The sequence below is a fragment of the Anguilla anguilla genome, chromosome 3, assembly GCF_013347855.1.
Source record: "Anguilla anguilla isolate fAngAng1 chromosome 3, fAngAng1.pri, whole genome shotgun sequence".
Classification (NCBI taxonomy): Eukaryota; Metazoa; Chordata; class Actinopteri; order Anguilliformes; family Anguillidae; genus Anguilla; species Anguilla anguilla.
The window spans coordinates 35,466,194-35,487,875 of record NC_049203.1 but is presented as its reverse complement, the minus strand read 5'-3'; the positions used below and the strand labels follow the sequence as shown (position 1 = coordinate 35,487,875).

General features: G+C 41.2%; 1 protein-coding gene across 3 annotated transcripts in view; it reads left to right on the top strand.

Moving 5' to 3' along the window:
• Window positions 1-3,990: 3,990 nt before the first annotated feature.
• Window positions 3,991-21,682, top strand: part of itprid2 (ITPR interacting domain containing 2) — a 39,717-nt gene continuing 22,025 nt past the window's right edge. The window contains exons 1-3 of one of the 3 annotated variants that reach the window (XM_035409501.1): window positions 3,991-4,134; window positions 20,189-20,409; window positions 20,795-20,837. In XM_035409501.1, coding sequence (XP_035265392.1) covers window positions 20,232-20,409; window positions 20,795-20,837 — 221 coding nt within the window. In that variant the 5' untranslated portion in view covers window positions 3,991-4,134; window positions 20,189-20,231. Of the gene's footprint in view, window positions 4,135-19,667; window positions 19,756-20,188; window positions 20,410-20,499; window positions 20,594-20,794; window positions 20,838-21,682 lie in introns of those variants that run through there. The other 2 variants (XM_035409502.1, XM_035409503.1) reach the window with 2 other exon arrangements.

Genomic DNA, 21,682 nt, shown 5'->3' with positions numbered 1-21,682 from the left:
ACAATGCCATTCCACTGATGACAAGAGCGTGACAACACGTTCAGCGCGGAGACAAACATGTGTTCCTAGAGTTTGACTGCGTGTAGGACGTCCTTCACATTGCTTCACTGAGTTCTATCTTGCGATATTTACCACTTAACTACTGTGAAAAAGGACGAAGTTTAGTTGCAAACACAGACCCGTTTCGGTGCGATTTAAATATTGATGATCTGACCTTTCATTTCCTCTTCCTAATCAAAAAACATTTTCCCAAAACAGGGACCTAGTGTCTCGCCCCAATGCCTTTCCGCTTGAATAAGCAGTTAGATTAAACGGAGCCAGCTCCCCATTTCATTGCGCTCTCATCGCACTAATTGCTTATGCAAAAATGCAGATTTGTATTAATTAGTTACTCTGCTGATTAGTTCTTTGGTATTTTCGCGGAATAAATCATTCTGGAAGAGAGGTACAGACATTATTTTTGGCCCACAACCCAAATGCGGCTCAGGGTGGAATACGGTTTCAATATTAAAGAAAATCGCAGGTAAAAGCGGCTTTGCATTGAAAGTAAAGCCACCTGCTGCACACACCTGCCGCACTGTCCTCTTTAGCATAAACAAGCCCATCTTAATTATAATTTTAACCTTCTATATTGTAGCCTACTATTGTCTTTTTTCCGCATAGGCTGCATTACTTATGCGCCTTTATAGTAAGATACATATGGGTTCAGTCAATTTAAACTAAAAGTCTGCGGGAAATACATAACGCAATCCAAGTTTTATCTTAAATTTATGTTCATGCTCACATAAATTTTGACACTTTTCTTTGCACCACACTTTTTTAAAGTTCAGTCTATAATAGAATTATGAATGTACACAATAAAATGTCCAATGTCAATTCGACTCTAACAGAGCACATATAAATCTAATGGATAAACTGTAGGCCTATTTTGTAAGACAACATTTAACGCTGACCATTTTACTAGATTTAACACTGAACGGTGTTTCCGGCCACTGCCATAAATTCGTTGTAGATCAGACCGGGTTGTAGTTAGGTTGCATAAAGCAAGTTTTCATCAAATTAATAAATATGTATTGTTTTATCGATAATTCAGTTATCAGTTTAGGTGTCGTGGCTATATTAGCATGACGTTAGAAAATGTGTTTTCACTGTCAGTGTTTAGGACAAAGCGCCACCTTGTGGTGGGAGAGAGAGAGAGAGAGAGAGAGAGAGAGAGAGAGAGAGAGAGAGAGAGAGAGAGAGAGAGAGAGAGAGAGAGAGAGAGAGAGAGAGAGAGAACGCACAATCAGTTACGGATAGGAATATTAATCTTTGAACGAAAGGAAAGCATTCTATATTTTGGTTTCTTTTGAAGATATTCATGCCATTTAATTTAATTTGCGCATGCAAATAAATAGACACTGGCTACTGAAAAAATTGGTAAATGTTTATTCTCCTCAACTGGGTGCAAAGTAGGCATGTGTTTATTTTTCTCAACTGGGTGTCACACTCAGGGGTGTAGCACAAAATTCTGGGCCCCTTCCCCCCCCCCCCCCCCCCCCCCCCCCCCCCCCCCCCCCCCCCCATTACGACGCCCCTGACCACACTGCTTACCTGGAAAAAGCACCAGTTCATGGCGCAGTGATGACAGGACTGTACAGAATTCTGACACTTCCCTTGCAGACTGCGTTCGAGACTGGGCCAGAGCAAGTGGTCTGAGCGCATCCCTCGTCTCACTCACACTGTAGAAGCACTATGGCTGATCAGACGCTGGTAGTCTACCTGCCCCAATTGCTCTAAATTGTAAACAACGAAACAGCTGGTGGAAACTGAAACTGGCAACAGGCGATTCGAGGACAGATTTTTTTTAAGTCACAAGTTATTACGAAGCCACAACATATCAGTTTCTGTATAATTATTCGTGGAATGCTGTACATCGGATTAGTGCTTGCTCTACCTGTTACATTAGCCATATAGCCGTTATGGATGAAAATAAGTCACTGTACGATTATTTTCTTTATTTAACATGCTTCATAAAATTGGCACCCACCCCATATATCACATTGTTAAGCATCCTCGGGGAAAATGGCAAAACAAATAATTTGTTCCATGTAACACAATATACGGGGCCATCTGTTTGCATAGCGAACTATGAATTTTAATTAAAATTCCGTTGAGACTCGGAGGACAATAAAATGGTGAGGGTTTTTGCTACAACACTTCACTCGCGTGTACATTAACAGAGCATACGGAAAACAACTATATATTTTGACCAATAGGCCCATTGCATTTATAATTATTAGGCGTATGTTGTCTATGATTAAAATAAGAATCATTATTAACGTGAGCAAACGTGAACTTTATCACAGATTGTGGAACAGTCGTTGCTCCACTTTTCATATTATCTGCAATGAGTTAATCTTTATTGAGGTGCATGAATTTGTTTAAAAAATGTTTTGTTTAAGTTTGGTTGTCTCGACATATGGATCTGTGCATATTTAGATATTACACTGCACTTAAAACAGTCCATTGGTAATTTTATCAAAAGAACAATGCAATGGTGTCCTCTTGTGGAAACAACTTAAAATGACACCAGATGTGTGTCTGACAGTGATTTTAGTAACTCGAGTAGGCCTGGGTCTAAAACAAGCAATTGGAAACCTATTGTAACACACATATCATTTAAAGTATGTCAACTAAAGCTTAAGTCAAAATATAGTATATTCATAGATGATGTTAGGTAGATACTCATAAATTAAGCAACATGCTTAGAGGAAGAACAACAAAACCATGGTCTAGACTCTAGAGATTGCCCTTGCTGGAATTTGCAGCAGGGCGGCATTATTGTTCTTCCTCTAAGCATTTTTGCTTGACTTATGAGTTAAAAAAAAAATACTGCACAGCATAAAATTCATATGAAGATGAAATTAAAAGTAGCCTATACCATGAGTATAGAGCTGGTTAAACGATTAACATAGGCTATTCAGGCTCAAACATTCGTTTTTTGGTAGCTTATAATGTCATTGGGTTCATTGAATCTCATTTCAAGCACATTTTTTAGTTTTGTAATCACATCTTGGGTTGCATATTTTCACACGTTTAGCCTGTACGGGAGTTCTGTGCATTTTAGAGTTCTGTTTACGCTTGTTTGAAAGAAAACCGCTACTTAGCTCCGGCATTTAGAACCTTAACAGTACATTTTCAAAATATATATGGAGGTGTAGTTGTCTTGACTGTTATTGAGATGTAATGTACTTTCTGAATGTTTTTGTTGCCAGCTGTTGCCACAATCACAGCTCTAGCTAGTTACCAGCATCCAACTGTAGTTGGTAACTATACCTACCAACTACCGGCTACTAGCTGTTTCACAAACCTAGAGCTGCTTATGTTGGTCATTGTTTTTTCCAGCTATGTGTACTTTTAAGCTTCACCGCTGCCAGTTTGAATACAATGTAATTGGATTTTTATAATGGGCAGACCTCATGAAGCATGACTACATTGCATCCGAAACTCTTAATACTGACAGTTTTTCTTTAATTTAAGTTAAATGGTCCAAGTCAGTGATGCAAACTGGTAAAATTTTCCTAAGTTCATTGAAAAAGTTTTAAATGAACAGATAGCTAAAAACGAAAAAGGAAAATACACAATCATTGTAAAATTAAATAAAATCCTCGCAACATATACAGTAAGCAGCTACTCCTGTAAAAATAAAACGACTGGTTGCACATGCGCTAGGCTACTGCTGCTCGGATATTTTTATTAAATGTTTCAGTAGGCTAGATAAAAATAGCATTAGTTTGAAATTAGTGGCGCTATCCATGAATTTATGTTCTTAAACGAGACTGTTTCTTTAAACAAACATTTCTGATTCATTTATTTTATTCACATATCAAATATATTATTTTGTTGGGCTAGTGTTCTGCTATACGTGCAATATCCTTGTTTTCTCCAGTGGGTTGCAGCACAGGCTGATTTGGGGAAGCGATTATTCCAGTTTGTGACGGCTGCACTGACTCGCCCTTACTTGTTATGTTACTTTGTGTTCCAGGCGGAAGCGGAAGCCTTGTTCTTTTATGAAGTTCGGCGAAGTTTGTCAGATCCTACGAAGTTGCTGCTGTATGATCATCGAAACCCTCCACTGATTTCTGTACCATGGTAAGGCCATTTACTTTTATGTAAGCCAAACGTTTTGGCGTTGCATGTTAGACGTTAGAGAGGCGTCATTCTGCGTGTGTTTCTTTTGTAATGTCTCGCTTTATTTTACTTTAAGGAAACCGTATTTATTGCTACCATTAGTTATTTCATTTTCTTTTGTATCACGCGTGTATTATAGGAACAATTCAAAAAGTCCACATTGAGAGGGATCTTTACCATTTACAGACCTACCGTTGCATTCCCAACACTCTTCTGAAGAGTATTCGTTTGAGGTTTGAATTATCGATAAAATGTAGAGACGTGGAGCCATGCGCAGTTGTGAGTGTTGCACACTAGCGGAATTTGTTTTGTTGTCGTGATTACTTTTATTGTTATCAGTGCTTTGTTTCTTCGCTGCCTGTACTGTCACGTGTTGCAATATAGTTTTGTTGACATTGTGTTCATATGATGCCCTTTTACGTTGCTTTAAACTCCTGAACCGAAAACTGAATTTTTGATGTTATTAACGCTGATCCGATCCTGATATAATGTCGTCAATTAGAAGTAGGGACGAACAGAAGGTTTTTGTCTGAGTAGCTATCCTTTTTTCCTGAAGCGGATAGAGCCCAGTAGGCTACCAACAGTATCCCATAGTACGGCTCTGATTCAGGGTCCTGGTTTATTATCACCATTCTTGCGAAAGCTAGTAACAGTGACATATTACTTTTTCTCAGGATCATCTGCGTGAAACCAGGACACGCCCTTTTTAAAACCACTCTTCACAATACGATGACATAATATGAGACTGCGTTTATTAATGCGAATTGGTGTCCTTTCTGATGCCTTCATTACTGTATGTGTTACCCTTTCAAATATGAGGACATATTGAAATTATTTGACCAGTTGGCTGAAATAAGAGCGCATACGGAAATTATATGACCTATCGGCTGCCAAGGGCATACGGTTTAAATACAAAAACGTGCACGCACAGATACGAACTTTTCGTTCGTATTAGCCAATTCTTCTGTTTTTTGCAATGGCTTCTCAGCAACATTTCTGAGAAACATTTTTCATCCTAAAAGAACAAAATTCAAGGATTAAGTTATTCATGAGTCATACCCACTGAATGAACCACATTGGTTTTGTTTCCCTTCTCATCTTTGTGTAAAGAGAGGCAAGTGGCAGAGTTCTTGCATTTGTTTATTTACATTCTGTGACAGACCGCTGACCTCTGGTTCAAACAGCTGCCAGTCGTGCTTGGTTATAGCAGATAGAAGTGAAATCTTTTTCAAAAGCTGCTGGCTGCAAAGACCATGTGCTTTAGGTCAGACAGGGAACAGGGATGCACTCCCACACCTTTGACCTCCAACCTCTGTCATTGAACTAAGAAGGAATGATGCAGAGACATGCAAAGGCTTATCCTTGTCTTAGCTGGAAAATATAAACAGGCTGTATAACTCATGAGAGTTCTCATTTCGTAGGTTTACAGTGGCTTAAGCTTGAGTTTTGGTGATAATTGGCCAAATTATGGTTTTGGCTATTTTTTAAGATTTTGCATATCCTTCTGTCTTCATCCCTGAAATAAAGTAAAATCAGCAGAAGCAAGGTACGTCTGCTGTTGTTCACTGCCATGATCCCCTTTGGTAGTACCTCAGCCGTGCATTCCAGAAACAGATCAGTAGTCTGATGGCGACCAAGCAATGAGGTATTTTAACCACACTGAAATATTGTGATGATGGGAGTGTCAGGGAATCGGTATAAAAGGGTAAATTGCCTTAATTAAACACAGAGTTCTTTCAGAAACTGCTGGCTACAGAGGCCATATTGCTGTACAATACAATTATTTGTGATTATTTTGGCACTGAAGTAATGATCCCAGTATGTTATTTAAAAAAATGTATATTGTGCACTGACCTCTGTGCATCCTGTTCAGATCTGGAATGAGGAAATGAGCATCTGCTAGAAATAGTCGATAGGGAGCAAAGAGGCTGGGACTGGGTGCAGAACTATAGCCACATGCTTGTATGTCACGAGGCACTTTTCCTCCTGCTGTTTTGTCAGTGTTGACCAGCAAAGTTTAAAAGTGGGGCAACCATGCCTTCAGTAAACTTCAGGACTGAGTCTTGGGCCAACATTTGACTCCCTGTGACATCATTCAGGTTTGAGTGGCTCTCCCTGATTGGCAGATGAGTGTTTGCTGAGCTAACATTGGCGAACCCGCAAAACTGTCACATGTTCCTCCGCATTCCACCTGGGAGTTGTTAGACAGCAGCCATTTCCGCCATTCCTGGTTGTAAAGGAGAGAGACGGAATCATTGACCGTTTCTTATAGTTTCATGAGGAGGCTGTTTGGAGAGGCACATTTGTGCATTATCAATTCTGTTTTGGAATAACTTTTGGGACTGTTGATTTAATTGGGAGAGAGGCATTTCCAAAATAAGTACAATTTGGATTATTTAGGAACTCTTCTTGCCCACTTGTTTACCAAAATAGTCATTATGGGGGGGGGGGATTCTTTTGCAGTTGAATTATTACATAATCTATTCACTTTGAAGACATTGGCTGTGTTATGCCTGCAGGCATCTTTAATCCAAAAGTTTCGTATCTGTGCATGATTTGTGGAAGCCCTTGATTCTGGCAACCTGGCACTGCTTCCCTTACCATTAAACAGTTATGGCTCACTGTTGCCCAAAGACTCAGGAGTGTTGCTACTCAATATCCATCTCACACTTGTATGAAACTGTAGTATGTGTGTTTCATTCTAGGACTTTCATTTGACATGCGAACCTTTGAACTGCATTGCCAAGCACTTGCTGTAGTTTTTTCAAGTCCAGGCTTTCAAATGAAAGAATGAATGAAATATTGAGAGAGCACTTTATTGAGACAGTGACAGACTGTGCGTTGATGGTGACTGACAAAGCCAATTCTGAAAGAGCCTAAGCCAAGTAGTTTTCTTGTTTAAATGAACATTTTAACTGGCCATTTGTAGAATAACCAAAACTCCTGTATAACTTCAGTTAACAACAGAAACAGTGATGTGCAAATGTTTGTGCACCCCTGGTTGAATGTTGTGTTGATTTTACAGAGTAAAAAGTTGTTAATAGAACCTCTGCAGTGAATAAATTACAAATAAATAAATACAAAGACATGTTTTTGTAAATATTAATACGTAATTACATTTCTTGCTAAATTTTACAGATTGAAAAGAAATAAAACCATAAATGTAGCATGTGCAAAAGTTTGGGTACCCCATCTGTCAGTACTTGGTAACACCTACTTTGCACAGCTTCCAAACATTTCTTTCAGCCAGCTAACAGTATTAAATAGTTGCTTTGAGAGATTTACTAAAGAGGAGGTTACTAATAGACTGGAAGGCATATTCAGTACTCAGAATTCAGAATGTCTTGGAAGATATTGATATAGAGGATAAAGAAGTACTGGTTAAATGACATAAACTAACAACAAATAAGGCAGCAGGCCATAATGGCATATACCCAGGGGTACTCAAAGAGTTAGGTGCAATCATCTTTAAACCACTGGCAGGTATTTTTAGACAGTCCTTAGAAACTGGAGAAATACAGGAGGGCTGGAAGCAAGGTAATATAATGCCAATATTAAAGAACATGTAAGACAGGGACATAGAAAGTATTTTAGTTGAATGTGCAGATGATACAAAACTGGGAGACCCCAGTTTGGAATCTACTAAAGTAATATACGAAGATGTAAACAAAATCCAGAAGTGGGTGGAAACCTGGCAAATGAAGTCCAGTATAGCTAAATGCAAAGCTCTACATGTAGGATGGCAGAATTATTTATGGGAGGAACAAAATTAGAATGTGCTCAATTTTAAAAAGACTTGGGAGTAATAGTTGATCAAAGCCTTTCAGGTTCTTTGTATTTGCTGGTAGCAGTAAAAGAAAAAGAAGAAAGGGCAACAGGATGCTGGGATATATAGCCAAAAGTATTGAGTATAAATCCAAATAAGTTATACTTATGTAATATATTTGTTAGACCACACTTGGAATATTATGTGGAGTTCTGGGGAATCTTACTACAAGAAAGATATAAGCCGCGTTTCCACCAAAATTACCCGGAACTTTCAGTCCCAGGAACTACTTTACCAGGAACTAAAAGGTTCCTTCAGCCAATGGTTGTCTGCGTTTCCACCGGGGTCTAAAGTACCGCGAAGATTAGGCAAATTAGCCCACTGACGTTGTCGTCGGTCCATCTGTCATATGATTTTTTCTGTAACCCCATACTACCACCGAAGTAGCCTACATTATTTTCTAATAACCGGGACAGCCCGGAGGGGTTTATTCCACTTATATACAACGGGTTACCAACAATGACTATATATGGTTACTTTTGTGTTTATTGATTTTCATATATCCTCTCAAACACATTCATTAACAGCAGAAAACATGCACACGTTGTAAACAATTTGCTGTTTTATTATTTCCTCGTCGTCAATTCCATATAGGCTAATCGCAAAATGACAAGAATAGAACGAAAACTCGGACTTGCGTGAAAATGTAAATTAGTAGTGGTACAGCCACCGTTTGCTTTCCTTCGAAGTTACTGCTAGCCGAGCAGCGAAGTGTGCCCTCCAGATGCGAACCATGCACCATAAATGAGTCCATAGTCTTCCTGGTCTTTTCGTGGAATTGAAAAATGGCAGTAAAATTGAGTAAAATTACGGCAGTCTGAAAAAGCTAAAGGGAAGATTACTAGAATTAACCTGTTATTTTACCCGGATAAAAAGTGCGGAAGGTGATTTCCAGTTTGCTTGTACTGTATCACCAATGTTAATTATGCAGAACTACCGCATACCTCACATAACTGTATCAAACGTTTTGAGTCAATTACAACGGGCTAACAAAGAAAATCCGGAAGAAAATATTCAGCAACCGAATTAATCCGATTGAATGTTTTGGTAGCCTACGTAATATGTTGTCCCAGCACGAATGCTTAGCATTTTATAAAACGAATACTAAAGCAAGAAAAGAACAGAAGAGCACACGTTATAATTCCTAGACGTTGACAGGCTATAACCAAAAGTAGGCTACTGCGCCGCATAACATACAAGTTTGATTTGAAGTTATTATGAAAATAAATTGGTTTGCCGCTGCATATTTTCAAACATGGCGGGTAATGGCGGAAAATAAATACAACACAAATGCTACGAGTACTCGACCAATCAGAAATGTTCAGCGCTGCAAGCTCCACCCAAAAGGTTCCTGTACTTTCGGAAAGTACTACCCCCCGAGCAGGAACGTTTTGGGGGGTAAAACAAAGCCCCCAGAACTAAATTTAGACCCTAGTTCCTGCGGTGGAAACGCACTGAGTTCCTCAAAAGGTTCCTAGTTCCGGGGTATAGTTCCTGCGGTGGAAACGCGGCTATAGAGGCTCTGGAAAAGGTTCAAAGAAGGGCAACCAAATTGATTCCTGGTGTGAAAGATATGAGGAAAGACTCAAGATACTTAATCTCTTCTAGCCTAGACTGAGGCTTTTAAATTCATAAATGGGATTACCAAAGTGAACTACAAGAGATTCTTCAGGTTGAATTCTGTTAGTAGAACAAGGGGACATAAATGGAAATTAGCAAAAGGTAAATTTAGCACAGACATTGAGTATCATTTTTTTTCACACAAAGAGTAGTCAGTGTGTGGAACAGAACTCCAGGTCATTTAGTAGAGCCAGAAACATTGGGGGTTTTCAAGACCAGGGTTGATATAGTGTTAGATACTATCTAGCCTGCTGGTAATCATAGCACTAGGTACAATTTAATTAGGACAATGGCAGTTGTTGGGCTAAATGGCCTGTTCTCGTCATTGTTATGTTATGTTATGTTATTCTTGCTTTAGGAACTTTTTTCCCCCCACAAAACCCTTCTAGTTCAGAAATATTCTTAGGTCTTCTTGCATGGACTGCATGTTTGAGATCCCCCCACAGATTTATATCCAAGTCTGGGGACTGTGATGGTCATTTCAACACCTTAAACCTTTGCTCCTTTATGTAGTTAATTAGTAGTGAGTCATGGTTGATTTTGTGGTATTTTTGGATCATTGAGTACATTTACATGTGCACTCATATTATTCCAAATAAGACAATATCCTGAATAATATATGGGTCATGCAAGCAGAATATTCAGATTAAATACCCAGAATAAGGCCTTATTTTGAATATGGCATATTCTAATTAATACATGTGACATGATAATATTTGGATTATTGGAGAGCTATTTGGGAATGTATACATCTTGTTCCGGATATCCATCTCAATCTGGGTTTTCACGACTGTTTGCAACACGCACAGCCTGAGGGTGTTGTTTTCGGTAAGCACTGCTGTTACTAGGCTACCGATTGCATTTTAATAGGAGTCAGACAGCTAGCAGTTCACAGGATGCAAAGATGGAAGGCCCTGCAAAGAAGACACAACATCCGACTTAAAATTTTTTTTGAAAGGTAAATAAAGATTGTAAGGGACGTAATGTGGACATTTTATGCTTATTTGGACTATTCACGGCTGCATGTGAACGAGAGTATGAAAAGAAAATTAATTTATAATTGGCCATGTAAACATATTTGGAATACTGTCTTATTCGGAGTAATGTCAATATCCAGAATATTGTGTGCATGCATTTCTTTACTGACGAGAGATTAGCTCCAAGGATTTCCAGTGCCACTCACAACCACACAACCCCAAAGAATAACGGGGTCCTCAGTTAGCTGCTTAGAGGATCCCATGGTTGTTGATAGTAAGGGTCAGAGTATCAAGCTGTGGAGTTTTCATCTGACTTAATTTAAGTTCTTGAGTCAAGTTTTGACATCTTAAAAGTATTAAAGGATCAACTGGAAGCGCACCTAAATTTGATGCACAATTGCAATTTATTTTCTGAATTAAACATTCAGCCAATCGTTTTTAAGTGTGCATTAAAATGAGCAGAACTATGTCATGTTTAAGTTTGTATCCTGCAGTTGTTTTAACTTATTTTGATTTAGTGATTAAACAAAACAGGCCATTTCACGAAGGGTCCCTACATTTTTGCATACCTAAAGTAATGTATCTTATTAAGTGTTATGACCTATCAATTCTCATCCTGATTGTAACTGCCAAAGTAATGCCAGCCAACAGCTGAACATAAGCATGTTAGCTAGCTATCTAAGCAGATTGACTTTTTTAATGTTAAATTCTGATTTGATATTTGCTGTAATTAGCTTGTGTTGTATAACGTATTTGTTGGCTTTCGTCAGATCAATCGCTACGGATACTCCCAGATCAACATATTTAATGTTGTCTTGACATTTCATTTTTTTCTCATTGTTGCGGATTCAAAAAAATATCCTCAAGTAGGGGTGAGAGATGTGGCATAAAATTCATATCACAATATTTTGCACCATTATTGCAATAACAATACAATATTACAATATAGATTTTTCAAAATTCAGAATCATACTTTGGATTATATAAAACCAGAAAGTTTAAGTCTTGACTCATATTTTTATTTTAACTCCTGCACCAAAGCTAATGTAAAAAAAATGTTTTATTATCCAATCATTTCTTTTTTTTAATCAACACAGATATATAAAGTGATCAGTGTAAACTATCTTTTATGACAAAATAAAATATTTCAGTGTTGTCTTCTCTCAACTTAATTTTCAGTTGAAAGATTTCTGCTAAACTGTGTAAGTGCAAGGAATTTATCCTCTGTAAATTTAGTAAAAAGTAATCAATCATTCTGCATGTAGTTGACTCTCACTCTTAAAAGTTGCCCGCGGCTTCAGGTATGAGTGCTGATGGATGACATGTCACCACATTGCCGCCAGCACTGAAAGCCCTTTCTGATGGAGAACTTATGGCAGGGATGCACAAGCATTTATTTATTATTAGTCCTTTTTAGCAGGCCTTTTACATGAAGCAACAGCTTAAAATTATGTCTTTATTACACACAGAACTACGACTGGCCAAATGGTATGATTTTATTTCAACTTAAGTGATACCGGTTAGCTGTAACATTAGCTTGCAAAGTTCAACCTTGTGTTTTGTTTTCCTATGGAAATTTTGGATGCTATGCTTCACGTGGTTTGTTATTTGGTGAAATGAATCCATACACTTTTTTGAATTGCTGAATGTTGTTAGTAATTTGCTTACTAAGTTTATGTATAAGATAACTATCAGCTATCAGATTTAGATTAGCGTTATAGTTGACTTCCCTTTTTGGTTTTACCATTAGCAACAGTCAGCTACTTCATTTTTTATTACCTTAACTAGCTAGCTCTACTTATAATTGGGACATTTCTTGTTCACCTTCCAAGATAGGCCAATAGCCTATGATACCAAACAAAGTGGCACTGGGCCATACCCAGTATTTACATTAATAATGGTATACCCCTGTCCCCCCCCCCCCCCCCCCCCATCCTCAAGTAACTTCAGAAATGTAGGGGCCCTCAATGTATCAGCTTTATGAGCCAGCTCTCCAGAAAAGAAAAGAAAAAACCTAAGGGAAACTCTACCTATCACCTTGCATATTTTGCAGTGGGCTATGATTTCAATGCAAACAGGACCTCTGCAGCGCTAACAGATCACACCCCAGATTACAGCCCTTCCAACCCTGCAGTAGAGGCAACTGCTCAGAATGTCTCTGCCTGCCATAAATTAAGAGAGGGTGTGGACTAAAAAGTACTGTACACAATAGCATCTGTGATCATTATTAATACTTATAGGTTCATAAATTATTATATCACAAACTAAGTAAGTTTCAAACTGGGTGTGTGTGCATGTGTGCGTGCATCTCTACTTGCACATGTGTATGGGGGTTGTTACTCTTTTGTTTTTTCTTCTTTTTCCCCTCTTCTAGTTGGAGGGGTCTGTTTGTCATTTTGTACGTCCGATTGTTTTTGCAACGCAAGTTTACTTGTCATGCAAATAAAGCACATTTGAATTGAATTGAATTGAATTGAATTGAATTGAGAGAGAGTCAGAGCGAGAGAGCCTTCAATATGGTGGGCAACTTGGGTTCTTGGCCACAGGAAATTAATCTTGCTTACCTCTCACTGCCAGTTCATTGCAGTGACCAGACAGGCCTTGATTATTTCTGCTCCTGGAATGGCTTCGCATCATCTGGCTGCAAAGCTCTCCATAGTGTCCTCGTTCTATGGTTATCCATAATTCTGGACAGAGTGAATCTGGAGAGTGTATGTAGTCAAAAAAAGACCAAAAGGAACAGTGAGAGACAAATGACCCTGCAGATGACTTCAGATAATGTGGAATGACTGCCTTTATCAATTTGTTGAAATAGTTATTTCCCCTACATTGTTGTTTTAATTTTTAATCTGATTTCACTGATTTTGTTGCTGAGGTCATTCATAAGGTCATGGAAATGTTTCAGATGTCAATGAGAGGAGATATAGACAGGGATCGGTCTAACAAAATGGTCATCTCAGTAAAGTGAATCCAATGTGTCATTTCACTTTTATTTTACCGTGTTGTCAATCAACTGTAACCAAATACAGCCATTTTCCTGAGTTAAATGTAGGGAAAATGAGTGTAGCCTAACGTTTTTCCACATGCCTCAGAGGTGGAATTAAATTAATGGGTGAATAGAGACACTCAGCATGTGTGGATGAACGTATGACTACTTGGCTTATTGTACCAAGTCTTGCTTCTTCTGGATAAATTGAAAGGTGAAGTAGTCACCAATTTATGTTTATGAGCCAGCTGTACAAGGCCTCAGTATGTGCTTGGTACAATATGTCAATCTGGGCCCTGTCCCTCGGGAAATTTGTAATCTTCAGGTATAAATTTCACAATTCATTACACAACACAATGCATTACTACTTTACACAAGACATTATTTTGTTCAAGAACTGCCTCAGGTGCTATTTTGTATTCAAATAAATAGATTTTTGTATTCAATACAATTGAATGCAGAAGCGTGCATGCGTGCGAGGGAAAATAATAGTTTTTGCCATTGAATTACATAAACACAATAGCCTATATCTGTTTGTTTTATCCAGTCAGGATTCTCACAGTGTTGTATACCATTGAGGCTACATTTGAATGTGATCTTGACCTGGTTTATTGCATTGTGATGTCAGAAGTACTCAAATCCGGGCCCAGGTAACACTGACCTCATTAGGTTTAATGATTAAACAAGGTAAAGATAGTGTTGCAGAGGGCTGGTACAGCCTCTTTCCTTGGGTGGCGTACCTTGACGAGCTGCTGCTGGGACTAAGTCTGATTATCCTGTTCCAGAGCATATTTTTGGCACAGCCTCAGTTGTCCACAGGCCCTGTTATGATTAGGCAGAGCCTTGGATGAGAAAGGTGCGAAAATTCACCAGGCACAGAATGTCCAGTTCCGTACAGGATTCCGATGTGTTTTCCAAGCATCACAGTGCTGTCAGACATTTCAGAAACAGTCTAGCGCACACCATGCATGCAACATTCAAAAATGAGAAATCGACAGTGCCATAGACCATCTTACAACTAATCTGCGGATATGTTTGGTCAACAGTGTTGACTACCAGGTAGCGTTGTTATTAAATGGTGATTAAAATGACTGCTTTGCATTTTTATTTTTTGTGTCATCTTTCTCAGCGTCCTGTAAATTGCAGTACCCTAGTTAGCCTCATGGTAAGTCTCTGAAAGTGCTCTAGTGGTTGGTTTGGACAATGGTGTGTGGCATGCCCTGCTGCCTGTGTCTGTGCCTGCGGGGCTGAAGAGCTAAAGCCTGGTGCTGCCTTCTGATAAAGCGAATGAACAAGGTTTAATCTGGACCTCTTGTGTCTGTGATGCATTTACAAGCTTTCTCACCTGCATGCGCGCACTCACACACACACTGATATGTGTGCATGCTTATCTGTATGCGCAAAAGAATGCTTAGGTGCAAACCGATTTACATGTGCATAGATGCATCCAAAATCATGTGCAGACCTGTACATCCTTATACACACTCACTCACAGGCATTTGCTGGTACATGCACAACAGCCTAGGACTGAATCAGAGATTTAGGAGGACCTTGTTTCCATGCAGTAGGAATGTTCTCTCCTCTGCTAAACCTTAGTATTTGCTCAGTTGCAAGGGCTCACTAACCCACTCAGCCGAAGCCAGGTTTTCATGCATTAGCAGGTCTCTGAAGGTCCCTATAAACCAGGGTCCATCTCCATCCTTTGCCAATCAGGAGGGGATATTCCATACATTCTATTGGAGGACCCTGAGAACCAAGCTAGCACAGCTGCCACGGGATTTATCATGGAAGCACGGGTCACTTGTGGCCGCGTCAAACACCGGATTCTTTGTTTAAACTGTGGTGGAAATGCAAAATAGGAACTGGACCAGATGTGTGGTTTTTATAAGCAACATGCCACATTTGTGAAATGAAGTGCAGTTCTGTTAACGGCAGTGATGGATGCCGGCTGCTCCTCTCCTGCCGCTGATGGGTTTCCTAACCCTTGATGTCTGAGTGGGTTCTCCATAGCTGATGGGACACTTCCATTCCAGCACATTTTTTAAATTATTTATTTTTTATTCGGCTGTGATGAAGCCCGACTAAGTCCTGTTTGGAGTATGGCTTCAGTAGGAGGAGTAGACTAACTTGGGCCATGTTCAAGGGCATGTGAGCAGCGTGAAAATTGCTCCTTTGATTCCCTCTAATCACAGTCGAGCATTGGGCATGTCAAGGTGCCCTCGGGTGCAGCTGTGCCCGTGGTTTTCTGCCCGCTCAGAGTCCACACCAGCTTGAGCCCTGGGGTGGAGGCGGGGTGGGGTCGGGTGCAGGAGGGCAGTGCACAGGAAGGTGTCCGTCCTCCGCTCCCGCTGGGCGACGTCCAGCTCCGCTTTCTGCAAACAATGTTACAATGGGAGCCAGTGCGTCAGCGGCTTCTATGAGCCGCGGGTCCAGATTGCGAGCCGTTTGTGAATCTGATAAAGGTCAGGGGTGTTTGCGATGAATAAGCCCTCAGTGAGCCAGAAAGGGGAACCGCTCTGGCGATTGTGTTACGGCGCCAGCACGAACTGTAGCAGGTGGGGCCCTCGGGCCGCACGGCATGGCTCTCCACCATTCCCTGAGGCTCTTCCGCGCGGGTGCAGTCCTTTACCGGACTCGTGCACAAGTTAAAAAAAACGCCCCCAGATCCCATCATAATCTCCCCCTCCCCCCTCCTCCCGGAGCTGATGTGGGACGATTCATTCACGGCTATTTTTAGGCCCACTCGTCACGAGGGATGCCTCGCTCAGGGTCGCGGGGGTCAAGCTGGACGTTTGGGACGTGCGGATTGCGGAAGATGGCGGGCCGGATTTGGCTGGGAATGTGGGAACCTGTACATCTTCAGCTCTGCAGAATGGGGGGGGGGGGGGGAGGAAAGAGGGGAGCAATAGAGCATTTAAAAATAGCTCCCTTTCCAAACATTTTGGGGCCAAGAGAGATTTGAAGGATGTGGGTCGCAGAAATAATAATAAAAGGATCGGTTTGATTCGCTTGGAATGGTATGCGGACGTTCTGCACATCTTCACAACTGGAGAGGCGACGAGATTCAGGAAGGAGCCCGACTGTTTTTCGGGGGAGACTTGGTGCCCAGGTGTTTGCCTCCCTCGGTCACCGTTCCTGAGGTCTGCGCCTGGCTTTGTGTTTCGGAAGCTGTCTGGGAAGGGATCGGCGGTCCGCTGTTACTTAACATTGCCCTGCGTCAGAGCTCTCGCCGCGCCAGCCGTCTCTGCTTCGGCTCGGTCAGAACTCCCTTCCAAAAACATTCACACGCCCACCTTCAGACTACTGGAAGGCATGTCTGTTTTATTGATGTGATTACGGTACCTTGGTTACCTGTAATCTTTGTCGGTGAAACACCGATTATCTGAACACTCATTATTTATCATTTAAAAAACATTTAACATTTTAGCACTTTTCATTTTATATTGTCTCTAATGGACATATTTTTTAAAGCTTATAAATGACGACTCAGCTGGTTTTGACTCACAATGTTTGGGTTTAAAAATACATTGATTCCGCTGTGTCGTTTTTTTAGTTGTAAACAAAAATAAGCAAACATCTGGTATTGTGTAGTAGTGTGCTTGACACAATGTTCACATTTTGTTCTTATGTCTCCAGTTTGACTTTGCAGATTTACTGCGCAGTATTCCCTAGTGTAGGCTGTGACTGTCAGTACTGTATGCAATTATACGCATACAGGAAAAGTAAACCAGAAGCTTCCAGAATGTGCATAGAATTCCCTACAACTTCTACAGTTTAAATTAGTAATGTACTTTTGAAATTGGTAATGTGTTTCTCTAGATCTAACCTAATCTTTTTTTTCTAAAATGTGCAATTAGTCACACACCTAGCTGTTTCATTTATACTGGCTAGAGTTGCCAAACTGCTTACTTCCTTTTATTCTTGCTTTTTCTTTCTCCCTCCCACTCTCTCTTTCCCCCTCCTTTCCTCACACTTATTTATCATATCCTGGCCAGACGTTCTTGGTCGCTGATTTCAGAGGGTGTCGGAGCAGCAGCGAACACATTACCCAGCAATTTATATCCGGCTCTCCTATTTAAAGCAGCGCGCTGTGGCAATTTGTGACCCTTTGTGTCCAGATGCAACCTTACAGTGCCAAGTCTTATCAGGCTGGCTGCTGTTCCGAGCCTCACAGCTGGGCCGCCTGGATGAAGACTATAACTGATCTCACAGCTGTTTTCTCCCTCCCTCTGAAGACCCCAGTGTAGCAAGATTACTTTTACATCCAGTGTGTAACCCATACCTCTGCGTAGCGCCGTGGTTCTCAAAATCAGTCTTGGGGACGCTGGTTTTTGTTCCAACCACAATTGTAATCCCAGAATTTTAACAAGCTGTTCATTTTTTGTAATTCGGTACTTTTCATGTTTTCAGGGATTATTTATCCTCTTAAACCACATTATGGAAAAAAATAGCGATGCATGCCATGAAGAATAAGGGTCCCAGTCACATTGTGCTATATTGTAAAAACAGAAAAAGAAGTTTAAAATAAATTAACTGACCTAATTAAAGGCTGAGGGGAATCGACAGGTTCCTAATAGATGAATGTGTGGACAGCTGGCCTTTAAAACTAACCATTTGGTAAATAATTAAGAATTCAAAGACATGATAATGAGCCAAACCTGCATTACGTTAACAAGTTGAAAGAAAAAATTAAACTTTAACATGTGTTCAACAGCCTTAATTGAGCTAGAGATTGGCTGTAATGAAAACCAGCATCCCCACAGGGGATCCCAGGACCAGAGTTTGAGAACCACTGGCATAGCGGTACTTTCTGGTGGGCACAAGCCAGTGTTGCGGTGTATGCATGTTCATATCTTCAGTTTTGTGCAGGAGTTTTCTAACGCTTTCCCTAGACTTGGCCATTCCTGTCCTGTTCCCTTTTAAAGGAGAATGCGTCCCTCAGTTTAAAATAGAATGTAGACCAGGAGCAGCTCTGTGTTTATACTAGTGCCTTGCTCACCAGGGCCTAATGTTGAGGGGAGACATGAGGTGTTCTGTATTTACATTAGTTACTTACACACTTGGGTTAAAATGGAGCAGAGGCACAGTGTAAATGTCAGACTATATTAGTTACTCATAATGATGAAGGACCAAAGATCTGTACTGGCTTTTCAATTATAGTAGCACATATTGAACCCAGACCTAAAGTGGGACAGGCACTCCCTAGACCAGAGAGTCTCACTGTTTGTAGTCTACCCTGATAACTGACATTTCACAGTGACGCTCTTATGGTTCCTCATTCTTCAGATCCTTGGCCCTGCAGCGAAGTGTGTCTCGGGAGAGCTGAACCAGTGAAACCTAATGTAGCTTTAACTTTCTGCCTGAGTGCGCTCAGGTGTGTGACGACACGCTCATGCTCTGTTTCCCCAGCTCAAAGGAACTCACCTTGTCAGTTGACACAGGTAAAGCACCTCAGCCAGGTTACTTTGACCTTTTGTAATTGCTTTAATGCATCAGGAAAAACAAGGGAAAATGGCAGGCTTTCCTTGTGCGCTGGTGGTTTGGCGTTTCTAAATCTTGCATGAATAGTGGCAGTCAAGCCAGACCGACCATAGTCACTGTCACACAAAGTCACCACCTAAGTCCTGTTTTGAGCCAAGAAAAACCCTGATGTGATCTTTAAAAGAACCCTTTAAAAACTAGATGGCATTTTGTTCAGCCAAATTCTTGCTGATGGGCTATGTGCCTCATGGACAGTAGACTGTGATTCCCATTTTTTATTTCTTCATATTTACAGACTTTTCCTGTCTGTGAATTCAGGTGTCGCTGTGGCATTTGCGTAAACCTAATATATTTATTTTGTCACCAAAGAGACCACTTTGTTTTGCATTTCTGCTTATTTAGAACAGCTCCTCTGCAAATGGGGAAAAGCCTAAAAATAGCCCTCTGAACCCTAGAGATTACACAGTCGAATGATAAATCCATCCCACTTTAACGGGTTTGTCCATTTTCTTCAGAAAACCCTGATCCAAAACAGGAAATGACTCCGCACCAGCTTGTAATCGTTTAACTAAACAGACATTTCCTGTTCTACTTGTTTTCTAACTCCCACCATCTCAGCCAGGGTTTCTCCGTGGGTTTCATTACCGGACCGTTCAGTCTATCTGTTCTCTGCGCAGCCAGGAACCTTCGAGGTATTATTCGTGTCGCATGTTATTCATCCGGTTGCATTTCCTGAAGAAAGTGTTCAGTTTTCTTTATCCAAGATGTCGTTACTGTGCCAATTTTCGCATTCAAATGAAATGGTTGTATGATTGTTGATGAATGTTTTGCTTTATGATTATTGCTTGATTGGCAGTGTGGTAAATGGCATGGTTGTACGCTCTTGTGTGGCAGAACACACCTCTGTACACTTTGTGTGAGGTAACTCTATACTGTTGTGGGGTTTCACTTTAAAAGTTCATGAATTAATCAGCGAGTTCCCAACTCAAGAGTGACAAAAGTGGCTTATAACTGCTCTTATGAGTGATTTAACCTGCTCGTGGAGCACAGCGAAGGGGTGGGCTACGGACTGGGCGGGGCCTGTAATGAGGTGGGTCATGTGACGCATGGACCTCCGCCCTGCAGGTGAAGCAGCCCCGGTTGTAGTAGTGCCCTGGGAGCAGTAGGGATGGAGCAGTGTGGGTCGGCCGGCCGCGGGCACCCCTGGAAGGCTGCCACCATGAAGAGGAAGGCCTGGGCACTCAGCCGAGGCTCCTGGCAGGCGTCGGAGTCCCAGGACGGGCACGCCGAGGGGCAGCCGCCGCAGGAGCCCGGGGCGCACAAAGTGCCGCTCGCCGAGGAACCAGGTACGAGCTTTTCCGTCCCGCTTCTGCCCCCGCGCGCGGGGAGAAACCCGAGCCTCCAGAAGAGCGCGCTGAGAGGTTCGGAGCCCCGGTCGGATGCTGAAAGCCGGATCCTGGTGAAGTACCGGAGGATGAGCAGGGGGGGAAATTAGAGTGCTTTGGCTCTCCGACAGCCAGCTTCATGCAGGTCCATGCAAGCCATGACAAACCACTTTAAATCTCCAACAAAGCCTTTCCCTTCTATTCACCAGGGGAGAAAAGAAATTGGTGAACTGTTTTCCAGGTTTATTCTGACTGTTTTTTTTTTTTTTTTCGCGTGCTTGTGTCAAGTGGAATAATCTCCTTCCTTTGTGAAAACTTTTCGTGATTTTTTTTTTTCTTTCGCTAGGACGGATACCTAACAAGATCGCAAGTTGGCTGAAGGAATGCAGGTAGGGTCAAATCAAGTATTATCCTGTATTGTTTATTTTCCCTCAAACTGCCATCGTGAGTAAAGGAAGGCTTTGGCATAGAAGGAAGCCTGGAGGTTGGCTTTGTCAATATTAGGAATTCTTATTCAAAAATTGTTTTAAGTTCACATTGATGTGCTCTGTGTGACTAACCAGTTTGCACATCTGACTGTCATGTGAATCAGGAGGAAAGGGGCCCTTTCATGGAAGTCTTCACTTGTGAGGACTAGTGACTTTTTAAATTAGAGGCTCCGTTATTCTCTGAAACAAAGAGGGATGGCTAGCGTTCAGGCCCCTATTCGATGCTGGTGAGACTTTTTCGTTTTGGTCCACCGTGGCTGAGTTATTGCTTTCCCCCTCAGTCTGCTCACATTTGAGCCACGCCGCTGTTTTATTCCTTAGCAACCGTTTTGGTTGAGGTCAGAGTTCCTTCGGTGGTTGATTGTGTTCTAGCTTTCTCCTGGCTTGAAAACAGCCCAGTTATTGTGAGTTCAGCGGAAGGTGCGTTTTTGTACGTTTTTTTTTTTTGGCCCTGCAAAGCATGTTTTTCTTTCCGGCTCTTGAGCGGAGAGCTCGGTTCTTGCCTCTGAAATAGTTTAGATCAGTTCTTAATCGTATGTTTTTCTCCCTCTTGATTGTGGCCGTGTGCTCAACAAACACGCTGGAAGCTTGTTTTCTTAGTCAAATCTACAGTTGGCTGTAGAAGTCCCCGCGACGTCAAGACTTGTGTGCACATGATACCTGCCAGACAAGAAGTGACGTGATCATGATCCCTGGTATCAGTGGCGTGAATTCATGTTCACTTAATTGCGCTCCGCTGCCAGCGT